This window comes from Corylus avellana, chromosome ca9 (assembly GCF_901000735.1).
Source record: "Corylus avellana chromosome ca9, CavTom2PMs-1.0".
Taxonomy (NCBI): Eukaryota; Viridiplantae; Streptophyta; class Magnoliopsida; order Fagales; family Betulaceae; genus Corylus; species Corylus avellana.
The window spans coordinates 21,550,626-21,573,927 of record NC_081549.1 but is presented as its reverse complement, the minus strand read 5'-3'; the positions used below and the strand labels follow the sequence as shown (position 1 = coordinate 21,573,927).

The window sequence follows — 23,302 nt, the reverse complement described above, 5'->3', positions numbered from 1 at the left end:
TGAACTTTGTTCTCAATAATCTCATTCTTTGACGTATGAAAGGTTAATTGATAAATCACTCTTTCTTCAACAAATCTTTCATCTTTGGCTTTTTAGTTTTAAATACCAGATCTTTTAAGGTGGAAGAATTATCAACGCCCACGTTAGATGGAACCTCAAAAAATTAATGGTTCAGCTTAAACAAAGTTGGACGTAATCTCCCCATAGCAGAACCGGCTAAAGTTACGGTGGGAGTGATTTTACAAAATAAAACCCAACCGACTTCAACATATATTACTTGATGATAGGCTGATAGCCATAGGGCCGTTACTGTTTTTTTCGAGAAAAAGAAAAAAAATAAAAAATTGTGCCTCGATTATAACTTCGAGTAACCCCACCAAAGTCGCACAGCATGCCACGATGCTGATCGAAGCTAGATTCTATGCTTCTAGATTTTCGGAGAAATCAAGAGTACTTAAAAGATACATAGAAGGGCGTATATGCAGGAAACATGATTAGGATCAGCGTCTAAACACTATTATAAAACCAACTCAATCCAACCTGATACAATGGATTGAACAAAGTACCAAAATTGACGAGGGGGTTGAAAAATGAAACAGGACAAAAAAAAAGACTCAATCTTGGGAAGCAGCACCATTTGTTGTTGTTGTTGCATCCATGGGCTCGGCTTCTGTTGGCTCCTCAGCTTTGTCACCCTTTTTACCTGAAATACATCAAGTAATCCCAAAAATTAAAACACTTCCATTACATAACTCAGGATAATAAAGTTCTAGTTTACCAATTATCATGTTCATGTTCCAGCTTACCTTTCTTCTTCTTTCCACCACCTTTCTTCTTTGTCTTCGTGCCCAAGGCTAACCAGGCCTTGATTTCAGGATCATCTATTGTCTTTGTAGCCTGCAGCTCCTGCAGAGGATGAGATGTAACTCTATCCGACCCATTTGGCATTAGCAAAACTGTGAATTTGATGTGAGCAACATAATCACCTGCAAAACCAACAACTCATTGTTGCAAAATTAGCAAAACTAACGTCAACTGTGTGAATCTGACCAGGGTTCTGCTATTAAACGCAGGTAGAAGTTTCATACCCGGCTTCTCATGAAGAACAGGATAAGGCTGCAAGAGTTCATGATTAACACATTCCACCAAACCCAGCCGAGCCCTCTTCTCCTCCAGAGCCCTGTTGTAAACAAACTCCATATTTACTATGAAAGGTTGAAAAGTAGGTGGCAAAAGACAATTCCCAAAAGACTTAAAAATTCTGTGAAGGCACAACACAACACACCTAGCTGTGAAAGGCATGATAGGAAATTTCTGATTTATTTCGCTGAAAATAAACCTAGATGCTTTCATCTTCAAGTGGTAGTTCCTGTCAACGGCTCTTTTATAGATAGTCGTCTGCTTCTCATCCAACAGCTTGGGCTGCAAATCCCATATATACAAATTTGAGGACTCAAAAGAACAGTGTGCAGAAATCGCATTTTAAGTTAAGATGACTCCACAATTACCTTGCCTTCACCTGTGCTTGTTACAATATCAACAGCATAAACTTCATTCTCCTCAAATTCAGCATCATCAACTCTTGTCTCAGGACTGGCTACACTCAATACAACCTTGTTACCATCTATCACAAACTGCTTCAGCTGATGGCTAAGAACACCTTCAACAATTTTGCAGTCATAAGCAGCAGCAACCTTCTGAATTGCATCAGTTACATCTTTGTTCTGCCAAAGAAACAAGATTTAGTGAGAAAATTGATTAAAGGAAAAGAAGATAGGAATTCACTTTTCTTAATATTACCATAGTAAAAATAATCACTAAATTTTGATTATTGAAAGAAAAAAACAGAACCATAATGGATCATTTGCAGAGGATATGATTTTGGACAATTAGATCTTTTGGAAGTGTCAACCCAAAAATGGATTGTGTTTCCCTATTCAGAGTAACTACGACAAAAGCCTCACTTGGATGTTGGTCCATGGCTTTCATAGGTATTCATCATATGGGGACACTAGAGCACGTCATAAAGATTCTAATTCTATAAGCCTTCTTGAAAATAGCATCCGAGGAAATCACTTCTAAGATGAACCGACTCTGATGTGTGAACAATACTTAATATATTCAGAGACTTGGGAACTCAACCATCACTATAACATGCAGAACACAAACAAAATGCAAAATAACTGAGCAGCTATTTTCAATTAAAACAAGTCTAAGACAACTACATATTTAAGTGTTTACACACCGTAGCTGATAAAAAGGCCAGTGAAAATCATTACTCACACAGACGCGGCAAGAGAGAGAGAGATAGAGAGAGAGAGAGCGAGATTAAAATAATACTATGTAAATCAAATGGAACATGATACATGATGCTCTATCAGTGTAACTATGACAAAAAGAGGCATCATTGGAGTTTATCCATAGCCCATGAGAATCTTCATCATATAGAGATCATGTCAAAGAAAGAAAAATCCTCTAATACAAAGGTTAAATGGAGTGAGCACGTGAAATACCATAGAAGTAAAATAATGCAAGCTGCACGTCCTTACCAATACGCAAACAGTTTAACTTTCAGTTTGAAAAGAGTAAAATATCGCTAAGAACATATAATATTCCATATTAACTAAGAGCAAGCAACCAAAACTTCAAAGCCCCTACTTTATTATGTCCTAGCAATTGAGCATACATGTTGGCCACCATGGGGTGTATTGACAATAACAATATGTCCACTTAAAGTACCCCAAGCATGGGCAAGCACAATATAGGCAACAGGGAAAAGAGGGAACCAACAAAGCCATCAATCACCTCGGCAAAGTTGCCTTGATTTTTATTGCTTAGGCATCATCTTCTCATTACTATGCTTAGATTATTTCACTAATGAAATTAAGATATGACTGAATCTCTCTCTGATTTAAGATTCCATATTAACCTAGATCAAACAACCAAAAATTCAAAAACCTACTCAAATATGTCCAAGCAATTGAACTGATGTTGGCCAAGATTGGGGAATAGGTATGACCACAAAAATATGTCCACCTAAAGCAACCAATCATGGGCAAGCACAATATAGGCAACAGGGAAAAGAGGGAATCCACAAGCCATCGATCACCTCGGCAAAGTTGCCTTGATTTTTATTGCTTAGGCATCATCTTCTCATTACTGTGCTTAGATTATTTCACTAATGAAATTAAGATATGACTGAATCTCTCTCTGCTTTAAGATTCCATATTAAACTAGATCAAACAACCAAAAATTCAAAAACCTACTCAAATATGTCCTAGCAATTGAACTTATGTTGGCCAAGATTGGGGAATAGGTATGACCACAAAAATATGTCCACCTAGAGCAACCAATCATGGGCAAGCACAATATAGGCAACAGGGAAAAGAGGGAATCCACAAGCCATCGATCACCTCGGCAAAGTTGCCTTGATTTTTAATGCTTTGGCATCATCTTCTTGTTAATGTGCTTTGATTATTTCACTGATGAAATTAAGATATGACTCAATATCTCTCTTCTATAACATTCCATATTAACCTAGAGCAAGCAACCAAAAATTCAAAAAGCTACTCAAATATGTCCTAGCAATTGAAGTGATGTTGGCCAAGATTGGGATATAGGCATGACCACAAAATTATGTCCACCTATAGCAAACAATCATGGGCAAGCACAATATAGGCAACAGGGAAAAGAGGGAATCAACAAGCCATCGATCACCTCGGCAAAGTTGCCTTGAGTTTTAATGCTTAGGTAGGCATCTTCTGGTTACTGTGTTTTGATACTTTCAACAATGAAAATTTTGAAATGCATGTGAATCCCTCCCTCCCTCCCTCCCACACACACAACCCCAGACCAAGACATGCCTGCAAAACAAAAAGAAGGGCAGAGAGAAAATGCCAATGCCTCCATGGACCTCAACAACATGGGAACTTTAAAATATTCAAGTTGACAGTACTTGCTGAACCACAACAGAAAGATTATGTCACACGGACACACCCAGTCTCGATGCCTATTATTCTATGAAAATAGCAGAGTGGCTAAAATTGAATCGGGCCTTCTCAAGTTTAGTGAGATAAAGCATTCCCCTATCAGAGTAACTATGACAAAAGCTTCATCTGGATGTATGTCCATAGCCTGTTACAGGAGTTCATCATTTAGGGGAACAACAAGAACTGAAACAACAAGAAGAACTGAAACATATTGTTTCAAGTTTTAAAATTTGTGGAAGAAAAAATTATCTGATTAAATTGTAATACAACTGTCATGGAAAGCGATGTCTAGAGGCATCCCAATCAAATATAAGTATCATCAAGAATTCTTCCTCTTTTTCTATTGGTAGTAACGCATACACCCCAGTAAGGAATAACTGCTCAAACAATGTCCTAGTCATGCTTTAGCATCCCAAGAACAAGACTAAATGCAGAGTAACTGATGACCCAAAACTACAACTACTATAAAAGCTTCACTTGAAGTTTTTCAATTAACTTCTATTGTAATGCAACTCATGAGGGCACACAGAAACCAGCATCATGGCGCAAGCTGTTTCAAATAACCAGAGAAAGATTGTGAAAGCATGTATACATTTATGTGATCATGCCAAACATCAATACAATTCTAACATGGTCAGCAAACGCTAATCAAATTTCACAACTAGGAAGTACAATTGTTAAACTGTCATATGTATTACCTTTTTTCCCGGCCTTATGAGCCTCAAAGCAACTTCTGCAGCAGTATTAGCAGCTGCAATAACATCAGCTGCCCTTCCAGTAACTGGACCGTCCTGAAGAACATGAGTATGTGCAACTACGGCGATGAATCCATCTATATGGCAACCCATATCACTGCGTCCAGAAAGAACCATCATATTTAGCATTGCCCAATAATTCTATTGTTATATTATTGATATTTTAACAAAGAACAGCTTACATTTTCAACATGTCACCTTCTTCGAACACTGCCTCATCGCTGGCAAGTGGAGAGAAATGACAGACAGTGTTGTTAACGGAAATGCAAGTTGGGAAAGCGACGCCCCTTTCGATCTTCTTCTTAACATTCTTGTACATGTTGCCAGTTAGCCTTCACATAAGTACAAAAACAACAGGACCCACAAACCATTACACATAGAATTGAATAACAAGAGCTAATACAACATTGAAATGCAAAAACAAGTAATTAGCACAAATTCGACTCTAAGAAAATACAAAAGCTTACTCTCTAATGTACGAATCTCCCTTCTCGCAAAGGTCCACAATCTTAGCCTTTGGTTTGCATTCGGATAATACTAGCTGCAGAGCCTCTGCAAATTTTCCATTCTTATATCAACACATAGCAAAACCAAAACACACACACACGCATGCATATATATATATATATATATATATATATATATATAGAGAGAGAGAGAGAGAGAGAGAGAGAGAGAGAGAGAGAGAGAGAGAGAGAGAGAGAGGTACTATTAACGATCTCGGCAGCGCTTTTGTATTTGGTGACAACCTCAGGAGAAGTGAGATCCAACTCCTTCTCCTCCCTTTCATCGTCCGACATCGTCTTGGAGCTTCGAAAACCCTCCTGTGGCTGAAACTAATGAAATTAGAAAATATATATATATAGTTAGAATGGAAATTGGTTCAAAAACAAAGCCCATCAAAGAGTGTGAAACTCAGATAAATCGAAGAAGAAAAAACAGAACTCACTGGGAGAAAATGACGGCGACGGAGTCGAGCTAGTTTGGGAGCTAGGGTTTAGCAGAGAAGAATGGAAGAGAGTACCAAATGAAATGTGGCTCACTTGAAGCTAGGGTTACGAACCTTACGGCAGCGTTAGCTTTATATAGGATTTTTCATTTTATACCCTGGTTGGGCTTTAATTTTACTTTTTATTTTATTTTATTTTAACTTTTTCTCGTTTTAATTGGGACATTTGGCTATATTTGCCGCATTAATCTTTTTTCATTTTTTATAAATACAAATACCGTATTTGGAAAGTCTCCGATGGTCCAATACTGCAACTATCTATAAATTTCACTAACCGCATCCGCTAAACAATTACCAATTAGTAAACATTTAGGCATAGTGATTTTAGATTTTGAAAAAATCACTAACCGCCTATAGATATAAGCGGTTAGTGATTTTTTTGTAACCCTAAAATCTAAAACCACTAATGCCTCTATATATATATATATATATATATATATATGTCGTTTTTGTATTTAAATATATAAAAATCTAAAAATGATGTCATATAAAGCATGGTATTATCATATTATCATAAAAATAATATCATTTTGTTTTTTCTTTTTCTTTTTAAGTTTTAAGTTTTTAATTTTTTTTTTTAAAAAAAAAAAAATTCTTTAAAAAGCGGTTAACGATTATTAAAGTTATTAGCGGTTAACCACCTAAGCGATTACGGTTAGCTGTTATAGTCAATAACCACTAATTGTAAGTTGTAACTACTTTTTTACTCCTAGGGACAGAAGCCAAACCATCCCTTAAGGTGGTCAAAATAAGTAAGTATATCTTTAAAAGTTATCTTTTGCCCCTTTTAAGAATTTTTTTTTTTTTTAATTTTGCCTTCTAAACCAAACGCTTTAGTTCCGCCCCAGCATAGGGACTAAGGTTAGATTTTGGCTAAACCTTGTAAAGGCTCCTAACATATTCATTGTAGTGAGTGGTTCCAATCTCTAGTTGTTCGTATCCTTTTGCTAAAACCAAAAGATGTTTTTGAAAGTAAAATGGAAGAAAGCGAAAAAAATATCCCTCACTGAATTATAATAAAAAGGAGTTATATAATGTATACTAGCTTCGCAATTAGTTGTACGGTTCCAGATATTTTTTCTTGGTTTTTTTTTTTTTTTTTGGAACTATTTACTAGCTTCACACTCGAGATATTTTGCATATCATCATTAGATGTGGTTAAAGCAAAGACCGAGTGATAATATACATATCAAAAATCATATATATAAACTATTATTTTACGTAATTCCCCTACATTATGAAGACAGATCCATATCAACTATAATCATGACATCATACAAAACCCAGTTATTTACATACTTGGTTCTTGTATAAAAACCATCTCATCTTAGGCAATAGATACTCTAATTTTTTTTTTTTAATTGTAATAGGAATGAGTATCGGTTTGGTCGGTGTTGATAGGGACATTTTCGCCTACCGATTTGTAAAAGTCGATTAAGTCGATTAATTAACCGACTTCATACCGACAATGAATAGTTTTAACTTTTTCGGTTAATCGGTTAATTGTCAGTTACAAGTTTTTATGTTAAGATTTATCAATTTCATTGTACTTACAAAATCAATGAAGAATATGTTTTATAAATGAAAAGAAAAAGTAAATTCATGAAACATGGATCAAAATAACAACCATAAATCAGCTAAACAAACAAAATAAGGAAAGTTGCCAAATAAAATTCAAAATTCACTTGAAAAATCGGCTAAATCGGTTAACCAAGAAATTTTTTTTTTCTATCGCCTATTGAACCGAACCAATGTCGAAACAATATTTTTATTCTGCCTATCGACCGCCGAAAGTCGGTTATCAGTCAGTGACAGTTTAGTGGCGGTCGATAAGCGGTCAGTAGACGGTAAATGGTTAATTTGCGTACCCCTAGAATTGTTTTAAACACTAATAATCTTATAATCTAATAGTATTTTTCTTAATGTTCTCTTTATGTTTAAAACACATATAGCATTCAACTCACCGTAAATATAAGATTTATCAAAAATTATATGATAAAACAACTAGAAATTATATCGCAATATGCCCCCATTATAGACATTATACACAGTCATTGGTATGATTTTAACGAGTGATTTTAAATCCCATCTCTTTGGGGTTTTTATTTTTCAAGTGTTAGCAAGCATGAATCTCCGTTCCTACGAAACGATAAAAATCAGATTTGGTTTTTACTCTAATTTTGCAATCTTGTCCATTCATTTTTTAAAAGGAGATCTTTGTTGAAAAATTTACGAGACGTAAGCCAAATCCGTAACAAAGGGTGCCTGATTCAACAATGTTAAATGATTTCTAAACAACAGAGCATGTGAAATAGCAGCTGACTATTTTACCTCCAAAGAAGGCAAATATGAAAGTGCTGAAATATCCATTGTGGGCAAGATTAGTGATTCCCGCTCCATCTGCCCTCCGCCTCTTTCTTGCGCCTCCAAATTATCGATACAATCATAGACAATGGTGTACGTTCAATGTGAAAACAAGTTGTCCACTTTACGCTTGCAACAAAACTGAAAACCAGTACAAGCAAAACAATCTGAATGATTCCTACAAGGGTGCACTACGAAGATATCTCCTCTCATACAAACCAGTCACTTGGTCAGCCACAGCCCACATTATGGCTTGGCCAGGCGGAATCCTCATGAGCCGGGGCAGAAGTCCTTTCCACAAGGCACGAAGCCCTTCCTCCGCGTATATTGTTCTTATGGCATGGATCATACCTTTGTACTTCAACACACCCCCCTCCCGGGTCTGAGCCATCAACCTTGTTTTCACGACATCGAAGGGTCCAGTACACACGGGACCTGCGGTACCAGCAAGAAATCCCGATATCATAGACTGCCATGGTTGGAGGACTTTCCCATCACCTTCATGTTTCTTCCACAAGAGGACATCAAAAGCATTTTTGGCTGTAAACATGGCAGCCTGGTTTGTCCCATTACGCATCACAGTCGGAGCAGCCCCTGCCCAGAGACCACGGAGACCTTCTTCTCGAATGATCATGCGAGCACAGTGCACAGGACCCTTATACTTCAGAAGCTCAGGGCTCAAACCTCTCTGCTGCTGCAATCTGATCTTGACCACCTACACCAAGTAATGCCCAATTTTGTCATAGAACAGAGAGAATGTAGATAATGCGTGTGAGCTATAAGTCTAATCACTCCACCCAACTACATAAAGCACAGTAGTATCCCCTCAATGTATCCACATCACCAAAAGTACTTTTTTTTTTCTTCTTCGAATTTTGATTCTAATCACAAGCATTTTAAGCATACAACAGACCATATCTAAGGGATTGTGCAAACAAAAAAAAGTGCCCAGAACTTTCACATAACTTGCTACTAGTAAAAATATATCACTCTTGTGGCAACTTAAGCTAATCTCCAAGCAAATTACACACATAATGTTTTGGGGAAGTGCTTGAGACATAACAGAGTTAGCAATTCTACATTTGAACCTAGTACATTTGTCAGTTTAACTTAAGGTCTCACACATCTTAATCATCCTAAATCACAATATCAACTGCAAATTATGTTCCGATATATCTCAAAGAAGCCAAGAAAGAACAAGAAACACATGTGTTAAATCATGATTTATCCCCAAAGTTTAACTTGAGCTTAAGTTGATGCGAAATTATAAGTGTGGCTCAAACTTATGACTTCTGCTCTAAAACTATGTTAAATCACCATTAATTTTAAAAGTTAAAGCTGATAGGAAATGATAAATTTAATCATTTCATTAATATTTCTAAACAGAAAGACTTATAAGAAAACATAACCAACCCCTGACCAAGTAGAGTTCATGTGCAAGGAAAACATACAGGAAGTTAAAATAGACGCGCCTCAATAACATGTATTATAATTTATAGGTATCACAATTCAATTATTGGCCTTGAAGAGTATAACAATATTTAGCAATTCGATTATCAAATCATTAACCATTTGGATCTTTGGAAGCAAGAAAGAAATTGAGAAGGCTGAAGATAATCAAGAAAGAGTTTCATTTTCTAAGTAAAATAGGAAGTTAAAGAAATATACTCAAGGACTGAGAATCTTTCATTTGGTAGGAAAATAAAACCATAATTTTCCCGTGACATTTTTTTTATGGATGAATTACACTTATTACTGCCACTAACCTAATGAATTCAGATCCTTTCCAGTCCATTTTAAATTGGAGAATATCTAGTTAATCATCAAAATTTTTCTAGAGAGATCCTGAGGGCATAAATGTGACATCTGTCTCATTAATAAAAAATAATAATAGTAAAATATTGTATATTTTTAAAAAATAATTAAAATAATAAATAAAAAAATGATAATAAAAAATTAAGGGGAGGCCAGCGTGGCCGATCCACCCCCAAAGGCCATGGGGTGGCCGGACCGGCCCTTAGGGGTGTCCGAAGCCACCCCCATGGCCCTTGGAGGTGGCTCCGCATAGCCCTTAGATCGGTTACTTTCAAGGGCCAAATAAAAATAAAAAATAAAAAGTAAAAAAAGTAAAATAAATAAATGACTTAGCAGCCACCCCCAAGGACCGGTCTGGGGTGGCTCTGGCCACCCCATGGCCTTTGAGGGTAGATCAGTCATCCCAAGGGCCAAATCTTTTTAATTTTTTTTTACTTGGCCCTTGGGAGTGGTTGGCCACCCTTTAATTTATTAATATTATATATATATATATAGGATAGATGTTTTATTTATGACCTCAGAAAAGAAATTCTAACAATTAACTGAATATTCTCCTATTTAAAATCGAGAAGGGAATCCTGTTACTAGAATACTGGGCCATCTTAAAGCATTATAAAAAAATAATAAATAAATAAATAAAAAACGAAGATAAGAATCAAAGAAAGATGATAATGCCGTTTTAAAACATTCCAAAACATTATTCCTTTCTTTTCCCGCAAAATCCCGATATCCAAACAGAGCCTGAGAAGCATCCAAGAGGTGCATTAATTAACCCTAAACCAACCCAGGAACTCCATTTCCACAGAAAATTAAAGAAACAATAATCTAGAAATGTACATTTGGATTGAAATCAAAACCATAACGCACTGACCTCAAATGGCGTAACGATCACAAGAGCCTCTAGAACCCCGGCACCGAATCCGGAGAGCAAGCGCGCTTGGTTGCTGAGCTTCCCAGTTGCGGAGTCCTTAAACGCACTCTGGAGCATCGCATTGGACCACATCCGAAGAGTGTACTTGAGTGTCAAATGCGTCGCAAAGGGGGTCAACCCCTTCCAGAGAGCCCGCACGCCCTCTGAGCGCGAGATCGTGGAGCCGCAGTGGATGATGCCCTTGTAGGTCCCGGACCGGTCGAGCTGTAGCCTGGTCTTGATGACGTCGATGGGCTGTAGACAACAAGCCTCCACGACCCCGCCGAGCGAGCCCGATATGGCTTTCATGTACGGTGGGATCGTCTTCTTGGGACTTTGTTGCTCCTCTTTCATGGTCATTGTTCTCTTCGATTTGGGGGTGGAATTGAAGTTTTAGTGTTTGGAATTTGACGGGCGCAGAGAGAAGAGGAAGAGACCTGTGGAGGTTCTTTTTCTTCCCTTCCCTACACCTGAATAGTCAGGAGCTTTTCTGTAGTGGTTCTCCTTAAGCAAGAGGCAGCACATGCGAGCAAGGAATGAACATGCGGACAATTAGCTGCTGATCTGTACAATGTACCACTATTAAAATATTGCTATTTGAATTCAAAAAATTTAAATATTGCTATCTGAAAAGTATTTAAAAATCTAACGGTTAAAAGAGAAAGTGAGCGGTTAAAAGGGAGACGAGGAGCGCCAGCGGGAAGAATTTGCCAACTCCGAAGTAATTTTTGCGCGCGCGGCATGTGATTTTATAGCCAACGGTTTCAGGTGAACAACTTCTAACTTCGTGTATGAAAGTATATTCAAACTTATATATATATATATATATATATGGAAAATATTTAGTGTTCTTCTAATGTTCTCTCAACTGTGATATGACTTTTAAAATCACCAATAGATTAAAAGTCAATAATGATAATCTCAAATTCAACGATAATTTTAAAAGTTAAATCACATTTGTGAGAACACTAGGAGAAAACTAAAAGAACACATAGCATTTCCATATATATATATATTGTTTGATAACATTTTCCTTTTTCTCTCATTTTGTTTACTCTTTTCACAATAAAAATATTAATAAACAATCTAAAACATAAAATACTCAAAATTATTTTTATCTACATGTCACATTATACCATATGAAAAGGATTAACAAATGAAAGCTGGATAACATGTAATTAACTTGACAACAAAAGCAGATATAGTAGTATATAGTACTGAGAATATTAGTATAAAAAATAGTAAAATTCATGTATTTTCTATAGGTATAATAGCTTCTTCTTTTTTTATATATAAAAATATCATACTCTTAAACTTTGAAAACATATTCTTAAAGAAAACGAGAGTTTTTTTTTTTTTTTTTCCAGTAAATAATAACATCAATTATGCAATCTAATAGGTATATTTTACTAATCATGCATGATTGAGGTGTGATATAATTTTGTTTAATGTTGTTGACTTCATAATCAATCGAAATAGTGGGAGCTCCTTACATTTTGTAGCCTTCAAATGCGATTCAACTTGACAAAATATATAATTAGGTGGAGTATGCTATAATATAGGACTTTTGCATTGGGTTTATATTTCAATTAAAATTTTCACATGGTATTAGATCTAAGTGATTTGACTACCTTGTTTGTATTCTTTCTACCTACCATATTTTACTATAAATGTGAGCCATTTTTATTATAAATAATACCGCGATGTAGCTCTTAAGATGATTCATAGTATGGAGATAGGTTTGTTCAACCATTTCTCATCTCGGATTCTTGTTTTCCGAGCATTCTACCAAGTTTGTGAACACATCAATCAAAAGTTCATAGATGATAGACCGATCTACACAAGCTCACAAAAATCAACCAAATCGGAGGTTTCACCCGCCCACATGTGCCACCAAAAGTTTTTGCCAATCATGCCACGTGCCTCTATGGTCCGCTGGATTTGCAACACGTTGTCATGCATTTTTGACGAGCCTTCAAATTTTATTTTGTGCGTGTAGTGCATGAGCCTATCATGAGTCTTGTTGAGGAGAAAATATGCCCATGTATATTTTCGTGGGTCCCCCTTTTGTGTTTATTTATCCCCTATTTATATTTATTTAATAATATGCCATTGCCCACTCACGGTGACAAGTGTCCACATTGATCACACCTAGGTATAAAACGAGAAAGCTCTCCTTTTATAAAGGAGGCTTCCCATCTCTCCCACGTCTCCTTCTTTCTAGGAGATACTTCTCTCTCCATTTACCTCTTTTTCTCTCTTTCATATATCTCAAATTGTTAGGTGTACGAGGCATATCACAATTATGTATTTTTACCTTATGTTAATTTAGACATCAGAGAATCTTTGGCCCCAACTGAAGACCTTTGACCATTCTTTTATTTTGCAGGAACATCATAGATGTACAAGACTTTCACTGACTATCTGACCATGAAGAAATATCACTGATTCACTGACATACAGTAATGTGGACCGAAAATTGCATCAACAAGTCAGATGACCCGTTTTGATTCGGTTAACTAGGTCATTCATTTGGCCTAAGTGACCCTATCGCTTGGCCCAATAATCTGGCCTGTATTGGCTCATAGTTGTCCTTGTTGTCTAGCCAATTGACCGCTTATTGTTGCCACATTTATTATTGCAAGTCAACTTTGTTCATTGGCCCTGTTTTAGCCCATTTTCAGTCCTTCTCCAACCACCGTCTGTCTGCCACCATCTCCAACCACCGTCTAGCTGTCATTTTGCTACCAATTCCATCACTCACAAGCGCCACCTCCGGCAACAATTCGTAGTCGTGTACAGTGGAGACCTTTGTCTCTTGTCGACTTCTCCATGTTGAACTTGCACTCAAATTTGGATGTGCATCGCACCTTATTAGTGCCATTGTCGAGCTCACATTCACCCTTTTATTGTTGCCACACACGATTATTATCACCTTCATCAGGGAATCGACATTTCATCGATGAAAGGTCGAGCTCACGTTTCGAATTTGGTCATCGCCACACTAGATCTATTTCATTAAAAAGAAATATGAAAAAAAATATCTACCAGAAAGAATGTCAATTATTTTTTATCTACCTAGAGTTTATGGTGGGATTTTAAAATATAGGATTTCTATATTGCCCCCAATTAAAGGACAGGTTCGGGCCCATCTAGCTCAGCTTGTTATGGCGAGACAAGACAAGCAAAAGCCATCTTTAGAGCTGGCATTTAACTCTTTCAAACCCTTGGCTCAGCCTGTTAGAAAACAAAATACTAGAAAAATATATGATATATATGGAGTCAATGAAAGAATAGGTTTCTCTCATTTTAGAATTAAAGGAATACCAACGCTTCCGCAAAGGTCGCGTGGTAGCGACAAATTTTCTAAAACAATGCATTGACTTAGAAAAAAAAAAAAAAAAAAAAAAAAAGAGTTTGCTTTGATTTTATCTTTTTATGACTCTATTAAACAAACAGAGGGAGAAGTTTTAAAGTAATTAGGGTCTCATTAATTTTATACCCATTTTTATTGGAAGAATATATATAGTTAGTGAGTGTGGACTCACATTTACACCTATAAAATCTGTTTGAAATTACAATATCAGAACAGGACAGACGACAAGATATTGACAACGAGATCAGGAGTGAGATAACAATATATAGTAAGACTAAAGGGCACCGTTTGCAACCTATTACTATTTATAAAAAAAAAAATTTAACTTTTAATATTATTATTTTTTATATTACATCAATTAACTTTTATTACTATTCAAATAAAAAAATTACTATAAACAAAATTTTTCCATTTTTCCTACCCAAATGTGTACGAGGTTCCAGCAACCTGGTGCAAGCCCAGACTAGCGAATAGCCAACTGAATTGAAGGATAAGGAATGGGCGACCGCAAAGGACACGTGGAAGACGTTAGCTACCTTAGCCAATTAAATTCATGCAAAACCAGGACTCGTGTCATTTTGATTGCTGTAAATAAATTGTTTTGACAGACTCAAGCACCTGCGTGCCATTCTAGTATCTCTCCACGGACCACTGCTACTCTTTTGCAACGTGTATACGCTGACGCGTCGTCTACCTTCTGCCCCTCCTCTCTCACTTCCCTTTCGGATATATACTCTATATAAAGCATTATTCTCTCCTTGGCTCTTCACAACAGTAGATCGATCATCAGCGTGATTGGTGAGTAATAATAAGATCGGTTTTTTACATTTGTGAGAGAAGTCCCAAAAGAGAGAAATGTCGTCCGAGCAGGAAAGGCGAGAACTTGACGCCAAGGCAAGGCAGGGAGAGACAGTCGTCCCTGGTGGAACTGGTGGGAAGAGCCTTGAAGCCCAGGAGCACCTTGCCGAAGGTAATCTATTTCTGTCTCTGCATGTGTACGTACGTTTGGCAATCATTTCAAGGTTTGCATTTTTTTTTTTTTTTGGTGGGGCTAATTGGCATGCAATATTAATGTTGGTGGTGATGAAGGGCGGAGCCGCGGAGGGCAGACGAGGAAGGACCAGCTGGGGCATGAAGGGTACCAGGAGCTGGGAAGCAAAGGAGGACAAACGAGGAAGGACCAGCTGGGGCCTGAAGGGTACCAGGAGCTGGGAAGCAAAGGAGGACAGACGAGGAAAGAGCAGATTGGACATGAGGGGTACCAGGAGATGGGCCGCAAAGGTGGACTCAGCTCAACAGACAAGTCTGGAGGAGAGCGCCCTTCTGAGGAAGGGATTGAGATTGACGAGTCCAAGTACAAGACTAGGGACCGCTGATGACTATATATAGAAAGTTTGGGAAGTTAGCCTTATAAAGAAGTGTCTTAGGTTTCGTAGTTTGTCCAATAATAACGTACGTGTCGTTGTGTTTATACTCCACTGGTGTGTATCTGTTGGGTAAAGCAGTGGCTTGTTTTAGGTGTCTGTTGGTGATCAGTAGTTAGAATGGGAAAGGCATTATATGGTGTTTGGATGTTGGTTTTTTGGGATTATAGTGCCTTTTTTTGTATGTTATGTAACTGATCGATGTTAATTTCAATAGTAGCTGCTGACTTTTGGTTCAGCTTTGGCTTTACTACCTCCATCGGACAGTACCCTTTTACATCTATATAAAAGACATGTAATGCTGCGTCGTGTATCATACAAAAATGACATTAAACGCAAGAGTCTCTGACCATCTAAGAAAGGACTTTGATGACATGGAGCAAACATACGCCAAAGTCCAAACCAACTTGAAATTACGTAGTTGACACATCTCGAGACGACGACATTAAGACAGCGCAAGCCGACCCATATAGAAATAATGTCGAATGTAGCGTTTCAACAACATCTGTGAAAGACGGGGGACAATAATTAATACGCAAGGCCATTTTGCCAGCTAGTCAGCAAAACTATTGCGTTTTTTTTCCTTTTTGGTGCCTTTGTTAGAATGCCGTACAAATTGTTGTTTGGTTGCGGGAAAATCTATCAAGGGCTGGATTGCCTTTTGACAATAAAAAGTTTATTTGAAAAAAAAAATATTCGCTTTGATAAAAAATTTAAAAGCATGTTTAAGAGTTAAAAAGCCTAAAAATGGTAAAAAAGCGCATTTTTGACATAAACTTAAAAAAATAATGTTTTTGCCCAAAAGTTCTTACTTCAAATCTCGCTCAAACCCAATCTCAAAGCTATAAATAAAATATGCTCTATTACACTTGTTTAGTCACGCGAAATCCAAAAATGCCAACCGACTAATCTGATAAGCATATCTACTAGACTACTAATCGGCAGCCTGATTCCTTCCATGAATAATATGTTAAACAATTGCTCGGTTTTGCAAACCAAATCTTTTGGAAACATACCCAAACATTTGGCCCTCTGCCATATTCAATTTAGAGTCCGTTTGATCGTGCAACTGTACAGGTTAAAAATGCATTTTTAAACAAAATTTCATCATCTCATTTGGGAGAACGTGAAAAAATTAATGTTTTTAGATGCATTATTTTAAAGATTAAATAGTGATTTTATCAAATGCTTAACACTGTTTTTAAAATCACACGTTCTAATTAAAATTGCTATATTTTAAATAGCATGTTTTGAAATCAAATTGCTATATTTTAAATAGCGCTTTTTGAAATCACAAAATCAAACATATTAGGTCTTTCCATCAGCCAACGCTGTGTTTATTGCTTCAGGGAGCGGAGCAACAGACGAGTGAACGAGCGGCAGGCTATTCCTTCGTGTTAATTGCTATAGGGAGCTCCTGGAGTAGACTAGTGAGAACAAGAGTGCGAAGTAGCATGTGAAATACAATGACAGTGTGAGAAACAAAATCAAATACAAAGAAAAGCAAAAACATAGTACAATCAGGATCGCACCATTTGAGGCTTCCGTGCAATGAGAAGCAAATAATGTAAGATAACGACAAAAGCACAATGCTACAACAAACATCACATTTACAATAGCTGCTTTCTAGTTTCGCATTCTGCTGTAAATACACAGGCCTACATCTCTCTCTCTGTTCAGGGGAAAAGGAAAGTGGAAAATTATGACAGTTTAATCGGTACAACATGATTAACAAAAGGGTTCAGTGGAACTGGCGTGATTTAATTGTGTGCCTTTTAGCAGCTGTTCAGTGAGCTTTTCACTCTGAGCCCATCTCTTCTCCTCCCCGTAGCGTCCTTTGGTAAGCGTGACATTGTGAGATTAATGGCTGGTTGCTAAAGCAGTCACCAAAAGACCAAGCACAAGAAATGGTTGCGCGCTTGCCTGAAACATGTAGACTAAAATTTTACTCTCTAATGCTAAAAATGAGAGATAGGGCAAATGCAAGATCCTCTAATGAAGAAGCACCTAAATGCGTACGGCATTGTATCTAGCATTGGAGTAAACGACCTTGCTCGGGTCATGACACATCATATTGGACAACCATATGGTAATCTAGAATCAGACTTGGGAAGATCTAGAGAGGGTCTTGGATGTCCAGAACTTGAGCTTGTAGGAATAGGTTGCCCACAGAGTGGTGCCTATGTGGACAATTTTTTAGGGATTTGGCTTAGGTTCTGTAAAAAATAACTATATGTAGCTTTTTTTTTTAGCTTTTGTATGGTCCATATTTTAAGTTTTCCATGAGAAAGAGAGATGAATCAAATCTAAACCGTTGAAATAACAAGAAGAGATCTCATGTACTTATTTGTACAGCATCTAAGCTAAATCCATTTTTGAGATCCTTGTTATGTATAATAAGCTGTAGAACTATCCATATGTGAGTAGAAGGCACATTCTCAACGAACCTGCTTTGGCAGTATGCTTAAATTTCAGGAAAAAAATTCCGGTGGAACTAAATAAATGAAGACATACCTGATATTTAACATCATACTTAACAGGGTCTTTGAGGAAATACTGAAACTGCAATGAGCAAAAATTGGTATTAGCAGAGTGCTTTTTTTTAAATAAATAATGAGAAAGAAACACAATCATATATTACGATATTATTTTAAACATAACAGCTTAATACTTGTCATGGCAAGAAGCAAACAGGTAACGAATTCAAGAATTCAATAGTGGAGAACCATTCTCAGTGCTTTACCTGAAAAACGACTTGAGGTATTATCAAAGCAAGTAAGGCTAAGGCATAGTATGGTTTACCAGCCCCGAGCAGATACCCTGCAACCACCAAATCATTATTGAATATAGAAGAGCAAATTCTGACATAATATCAGGGAAAAAAAATATATGTTTAAAGAAATATTAATAGTAAAAATAGATAAAAATGATATACCAGCCACAGATATCTGAGTTATGTCAATAGCGCCAACACAAATCCATTTGGCAGTTTCAGCACCAAAAGCAACTGGAAGTGACTGCTCAAACAACATTAATATACAAAAGATTGCGACAGCCACTTCTAAGGATGAGCAATTTAAATGTTTCTAAGATAGCAAGAATTAGTATTACAAATATGTAACGGACAATAGAGATACCTGAAGTCCCAGTGCTCTATCTCCTTCAACACTTTTAAAGTCATTGACAATGGCAATACCCAACTGACATGTGATGTAGCAATAATCAAATACTTATTATTGGATCACATATTTAACATACACAACGAGATACATCTCCTGAAAACATACCCCAGCTACGCTATACAAGAGTGTCAGAACAATGATGTCTGGTGTAAGCGTCCCAAATAAAGCTTGACCAGCCCACCTGTCAATGAGAGCGAATTGAAACTAGTTGTGCAACATGATGGAAGTTCATAGTACAGCTTTGTAAAGTCAATTAACCTAGAAAACTAGACTTAAGATGGTTGTTGATTAGCCTATTGCATGAAATTTGAGTTCAAGTAACATATTTGAGACAACCCATGGAGAAGAATTGAACTTACTACTTGGATGACTTTACTTCCTAGAAAGCTCCCAACCCCACAAACAAGCAATAATGATGAACATCAAATCAAAATCCTAGGCTGTAAGTGAAGAAGACCTATAACTTTTCAGGGAAAACTTTGGAATTGGTTATCATAGTAATTTAATAAATTGAGTTTTGATTACCAAGGAATTCCTTGCTTAGAATGCATTGGATATGTCCTCCCCTCTTTATGTGCATCATGTGAATAAACACTTACATTTAGACGTACACTCTTCTCTTGAAAGGTCTGAAGAATAGCAAATGGATGATCATCCAACTAAAAAACGCTACATGCTAATGACCCCTGGATAATATTTATAAGTTACATTAATTTTAGCAAGGACAGTAACACATAGGATATCGTACCATGGCAAACTGATATAACTTGCTCCCAGGGCAAAATTTCCAATCCATCCATTTTGTTTCAGCTGCAACCAGATTTGGAACTTAGTCATGGTTAAAACAAAGTGTCCACAGCAACATGAAGGAAAGTATAATGGTTTGACTTAATGACAAGGAAGACCAGAAAAGTAAGTACCTTTAAAGGTGGAGCAGAGTATATGTACGATAGCAAGGATCCACCAAGAGCAAGGTAAAAAACTATAGGGAAGTCATGCCCTGCCTATTAAGAACAAGGATTCAGGAGCTGACATTCATCTTCAATATTTCATAAGGAGTAACATGTAAAAAACATTTAAATTACCTACCCACACGTCTAATATACCAGCCAAGCCAAGGCCTCCCAAAAGCAAAACCCAAATTTGTGTAATGACCTGAGGAAATATTTAGAAAAAGAACAGAAACATTATAATTGGCAGCACTTAAGTGCATACATTACAATAGGTTAGATCAACATGTCCCAAAAAAGGGGGTAAAAGAAAAATATAAGTTACATGCCTCATTCTCAGATATTGCCCCTGAAGGAATTGGACGATAAGGTTCATTTATTGCATCAATATCTCGGTCATACCAATCATTAAGTGTCTGAAAAATGAAACAGCCAGAGAAGTTTATGTTAGATGAGTTTGAAGCTATTATTCATTTAAAGTGGAGCCCTATTTTGTATCCCCGAATGACTGCACCTGTGTATAGCCAGTTAGACACGGGCCAGACATCATCATGCAAACAATTGATTTGGCAACATCCTCCAAGTTCCAGTGAAAATTTCCTGCCATGAGAGCAAAATTGAATTAGAAGAATAAAAAATACAAGCACATGCGCACACACACACATACATGTACTTATTGAGGCCATAGAGTCTGTACATAACCAAATTATAGGCATGTGGCAAGATTCTTGGATTCTACATGGATCTGAGGCCAAAGCTTGACAAGATTTATCACAATTGGGAATTGGTGATGGACACCACAATCGCAATCTGTAGGTTTTCATGATATAGATCTAGGACTAATTCTATAATTACAGCGAAGGTATCAAGATAGGGGAAGAAGATTAAGATGTAAATTTAGTAGAGAAGAGCATAAACACTGACTGCTCTTAGGACAAACACATAAAAGACTGGACAGAATTTTTGAACAAACAAATGCTTAAAATGAAGGATCAGAAATATTAATGACAAAAGATGTTACTCATCCCATAATATGCAAGAATGATACCAGAAGCAGCGGCTCCACAAATCACTCCCCATACCAGTGGAGGCCAAGTAACAGGTTTTGTAAGTTGAAGCCGGATCTTCCATTTATTCTGCAAAACAAAAATCACAGTTTATACTCTAGTATAAAACGGTTTGCAAGGCATTTACTCTTTTATATCCTAAAGAAACATGGTAAAATGCTACAGAAAGCAAATCCTAAAACAACTAAATCAGAAGTTACCCTAAGTTTATGAAAGCCATACTTGAAATACGGAGAATCTCAAACAATTCATAGCATGAAAGCCGTACTTGAAATATGGAGGCTATTAGTTTTCAAGACCCAGTTCAAGTTATACCAGAGAACTCAAAATTAACTTCAAGATAAATAAATAGCTCACAGTTTCTTGTGCCGCTCCTTTAATGCCAAGAAGCTGATTGAAACTCGAACCACTAGCAGCCGGCGCCTTATCCGGTGCCTGAGATTTAACCGCTTCACAAACAAACAGAATCCATTAAAACCCTAAAAACCCACATTGCGAATCACTATTTCTACTACATACAACTTGAATTTTTTATTGACAACCAAAATCTTAAAAAACAAATTGAATCTCACAAGACCTTCGTTGGCATCAGTCTCCGTTGCTCTAATCGTAAGTCTCCGCCCTGAAAAATTCCACAGAACTCCTCAGTATCGAAAAAACAGACAATTCAAACTCAATAACTGAATCTAAGGCCAACGTTTGGTTGCCGAGAAAGTTTAGTAGGTAGAATAAAAAATCTTTGACAAATCTTATAATGAGGTGGATATAAAACAGTAGTTTCGGATTCCAAATTTTCCTTCATTTTAACCTCGTTTTTCCCGACAATCAAACGGAGCATTGATGAGTGAACTCACTAGTGAATGACACAGAAATCGGTTCCAAAACGGGCCGAGACCGAATTCGGTTGGCGTTGGTGTTCGATAGAATAATGGATGAAACTGTGTTCAGTACGGAGGCCATAGAGGATTGAGCTTCTTAAGCTAACAGAGAGAGGGAGAGAGAGCAGAGGAAGGACAGGGATATAGACGAGGAGGAGAGCTTTTGGGCTAGTTGATAAATCCTTTTCTGCAAAATGTTTGAATACTAAAGAAGAAAAGGGCGTTATTATGGTATGCCTCATAAAACTAAAATTACCGCGTATTCTATTACGTGGCATCGTGCAATTGCTGGCCTTGCCTTTACTAATAACGATAGGATCGATGTGAATTTTAAAATTATTATTGAATTAAAATTTAAAGAAAATTTATCTGAAATTTAATAATATTTAAAAAATCATACCAACTTTAATAAAATAAAAAAATAGTTCGAAGCATTAGATTGGGAACCGTTTTACTAGTACAGGCAACAGCCCTCTGGTTTTGTTATGTTCGAGACCTTGTTTGAAAGAGACAAAATGAAACCCTGCGTGTTAAAGTTAATGGAATCATTTTTTATTTTCTATGCCAAATTGGTGGGAATTAATAATAGAAAGATCCCTCGTGCTCTTTTTTTAGGTAAAGATTCCCTCGTCTTGATATATATATATATATATATATATATATATATAAACATGTCCACACAAGAAAAAAAAAAAAAAAAATTAAACTACTAACCTTCACTTCATGAGGCAAAATTCATAACTGATTGAACTACTCTTTAATATATTATTAAATTTACAAGATAAGCAAGGTGAAATTCTCCGACGAGATCCACAATTCACCCTCTCTCATATTGGAGTGGGTAGCAGATGACTCCACACTCACAACAACCTTTGCGAGTGGAGCATTAATTGATATAATGCAATGATATTTTAACTAAAGAAACTTGTAGTATTTTTACTTGTTTAAGAATGTTTTTGTCTTCTCTTATTGATCTTCCTCCTTCATATGGACTTGTCAAATCATCATCAACTTGTGTTCTTCAGCTATTTAATGTGATAAATCATGTCCCAGGATTTATAAGACAAAAAATGATAATCATAAAAACTTAAATGATTCATATACTAGAATGCAATATTTAAAATTTTAAATGTTAAATACATACTTCTTGTAAACTTCGGGAATCATTATGTTTGTCATATAAATGTTTGTCATTAGGTGTAAATTCATTGAACATCATTATTTCCATCTCTATTGCTCTCCATCTCTGTCTTTCTCTTTTCTTAAATATTTAATTATAAATTTTGTAAGTTTGCATTATTGAAAAAAGAAAAAAAAAAGTGACAAGTAGTACAAGTTAATTTTTGAAACTTTGTTCCTCGATCATTCGGCAAAAATAGTTTGGAAGAAAGTGTATTTAACTTTCATTTGATGCATGATCACATCAAAAATACAAAAACATATTTCGGATAAAATATTTTCTGCATTAGCGTTGCTAATATTTGAACCCAATCCCACACCTTACCTTTTTGTCAAGTGTCAAGTAAACGCTTGGGAGAGACCAATATATATATATTGTTGACGTGGGTGACTTATAACCCATC

The 23,302-nt window shown here is 36.5% G+C and overlaps 4 protein-coding genes across 4 annotated transcripts; 1 reads left to right on the top strand and 3 right to left on the bottom strand.

The window, feature by feature from the left end:
• Nucleotides 1–332: 332 nt before the first annotated feature.
• Nucleotides 333–5,812, bottom strand: LOC132192252 (ERBB-3 BINDING PROTEIN 1). Its single transcript, XM_059607527.1, has 10 exons — nt 5,694–5,812; nt 5,454–5,580; nt 5,212–5,296; nt 4,927–5,076; nt 4,688–4,841; nt 1,509–1,724; nt 1,286–1,422; nt 1,089–1,180; nt 807–986; nt 333–703 (listed from the first exon to the last, which is right to left on the bottom strand). The coding sequence occupies exons 2-10, from the start codon at nt 5,542–5,544 to the stop codon at nt 615–617; spliced, it is 1,194 nt and encodes a 397-aa protein (XP_059463510.1). The 5' UTR covers nt 5,545–5,580; nt 5,694–5,812; the 3' UTR covers nt 333–614.
• A 2,193-nt stretch (nt 5,813–8,005) lies between these two features.
• On the bottom strand, nt 8,006–11,300 carry LOC132161772 (mitochondrial succinate-fumarate transporter 1). Its single transcript, XM_059571952.1, has 2 exons — nt 10,804–11,300; nt 8,006–8,832 (listed from the first exon to the last, which is right to left on the bottom strand). Exons 1-2 carry the CDS (start codon nt 11,200–11,202, stop codon nt 8,296–8,298), a joined length of 936 nt encoding a protein of 311 aa, XP_059427935.1. The 5' UTR covers nt 11,203–11,300; the 3' UTR covers nt 8,006–8,295.
• Nucleotides 11,301–14,974: 3,674 nt separating this feature from the next.
• LOC132162023 (late embryogenesis abundant protein B19.3) lies at nt 14,975–15,892 on the top strand. Its single transcript, XM_059572268.1, has 2 exons — nt 14,975–15,188; nt 15,308–15,892. Exons 1-2 carry the CDS (start codon nt 15,074–15,076, stop codon nt 15,592–15,594), a joined length of 402 nt encoding a protein of 133 aa, XP_059428251.1. The 5' UTR covers nt 14,975–15,073; the 3' UTR covers nt 15,595–15,892.
• Nucleotides 15,893–17,194: 1,302 nt separating this feature from the next.
• Nucleotides 17,195–21,900, bottom strand: LOC132191702 (chlorophyll synthase, chloroplastic). The gene is made up of 15 exons (XM_059606794.1): nt 21,696–21,900; nt 21,419–21,463; nt 21,199–21,290; nt 20,823–20,910; nt 20,289–20,374; nt 20,104–20,190; nt 19,914–19,979; nt 19,745–19,828; nt 19,573–19,634; nt 18,930–19,005; nt 18,780–18,842; nt 18,578–18,659; nt 18,386–18,462; nt 18,157–18,204; nt 17,195–17,565 (listed from the first exon to the last, which is right to left on the bottom strand). Exons 1-15 carry the CDS (start codon nt 21,799–21,801, stop codon nt 17,503–17,505), a joined length of 1,125 nt encoding a protein of 374 aa, XP_059462777.1. The 5' UTR covers nt 21,802–21,900; the 3' UTR covers nt 17,195–17,502.
• Nucleotides 21,901–23,302: the final 1,402 nt, after the last annotated feature.

Coding starts and splice junctions, on each gene's coding strand:
- LOC132192252 (XM_059607527.1), bottom strand. CDS start 5,544: ATGTCGGACGATGAAAGGGAGGAGAAGGAGTTGGATCTCACTTCTCCT. Junction 1,725..4,687: donor TCATAAGGCCGGGAAAAAAG/GTAATACATATG, acceptor TTTCTTTGGCAG/AACAAAGATGTAACTGATGC. Junction 704..806: donor TGGTGGAAAGAAGAAGAAAG/GTAAGCTGGAAC, acceptor GATGTATTTCAG/GTAAAAAGGGTGACAAAGCT.
- LOC132162023 (XM_059572268.1), top strand. CDS start 15,074: ATGTCGTCCGAGCAGGAAAGGCGAGAACTTGACGCCAAGGCAAGGCAG. Junction 15,189..15,307: donor CCAGGAGCACCTTGCCGAAG/GTAATCTATTTC, acceptor GTGGTGATGAAG/GGCGGAGCCGCGGAGGGCAG.
- LOC132191702 (XM_059606794.1), bottom strand. CDS start 21,801: ATGGCCTCCGTACTGAACACAGTTTCATCCATTATTCTATCGAACACC. Junction 19,829..19,913: donor CTGGTATATTAGACGTGTGG/GTAGGTAATTTA, acceptor TGTTCTTAATAG/GCAGGGCATGACTTCCCTAT. Junction 19,006..19,572: donor AGTTATATCAGTTTGCCATG/GTACGATATCCT, acceptor TCTCATTGACAG/GTGGGCTGGTCAAGCTTTAT.
- LOC132161772 (XM_059571952.1), bottom strand. CDS start 11,202: ATGACCATGAAAGAGGAGCAACAAAGTCCCAAGAAGACGATCCCACCG. Junction 8,833..10,803: donor TGATCGTTACGCCATTTGAG/GTCAGTGCGTTA, acceptor TACTTGGTGTAG/GTGGTCAAGATCAGATTGCA.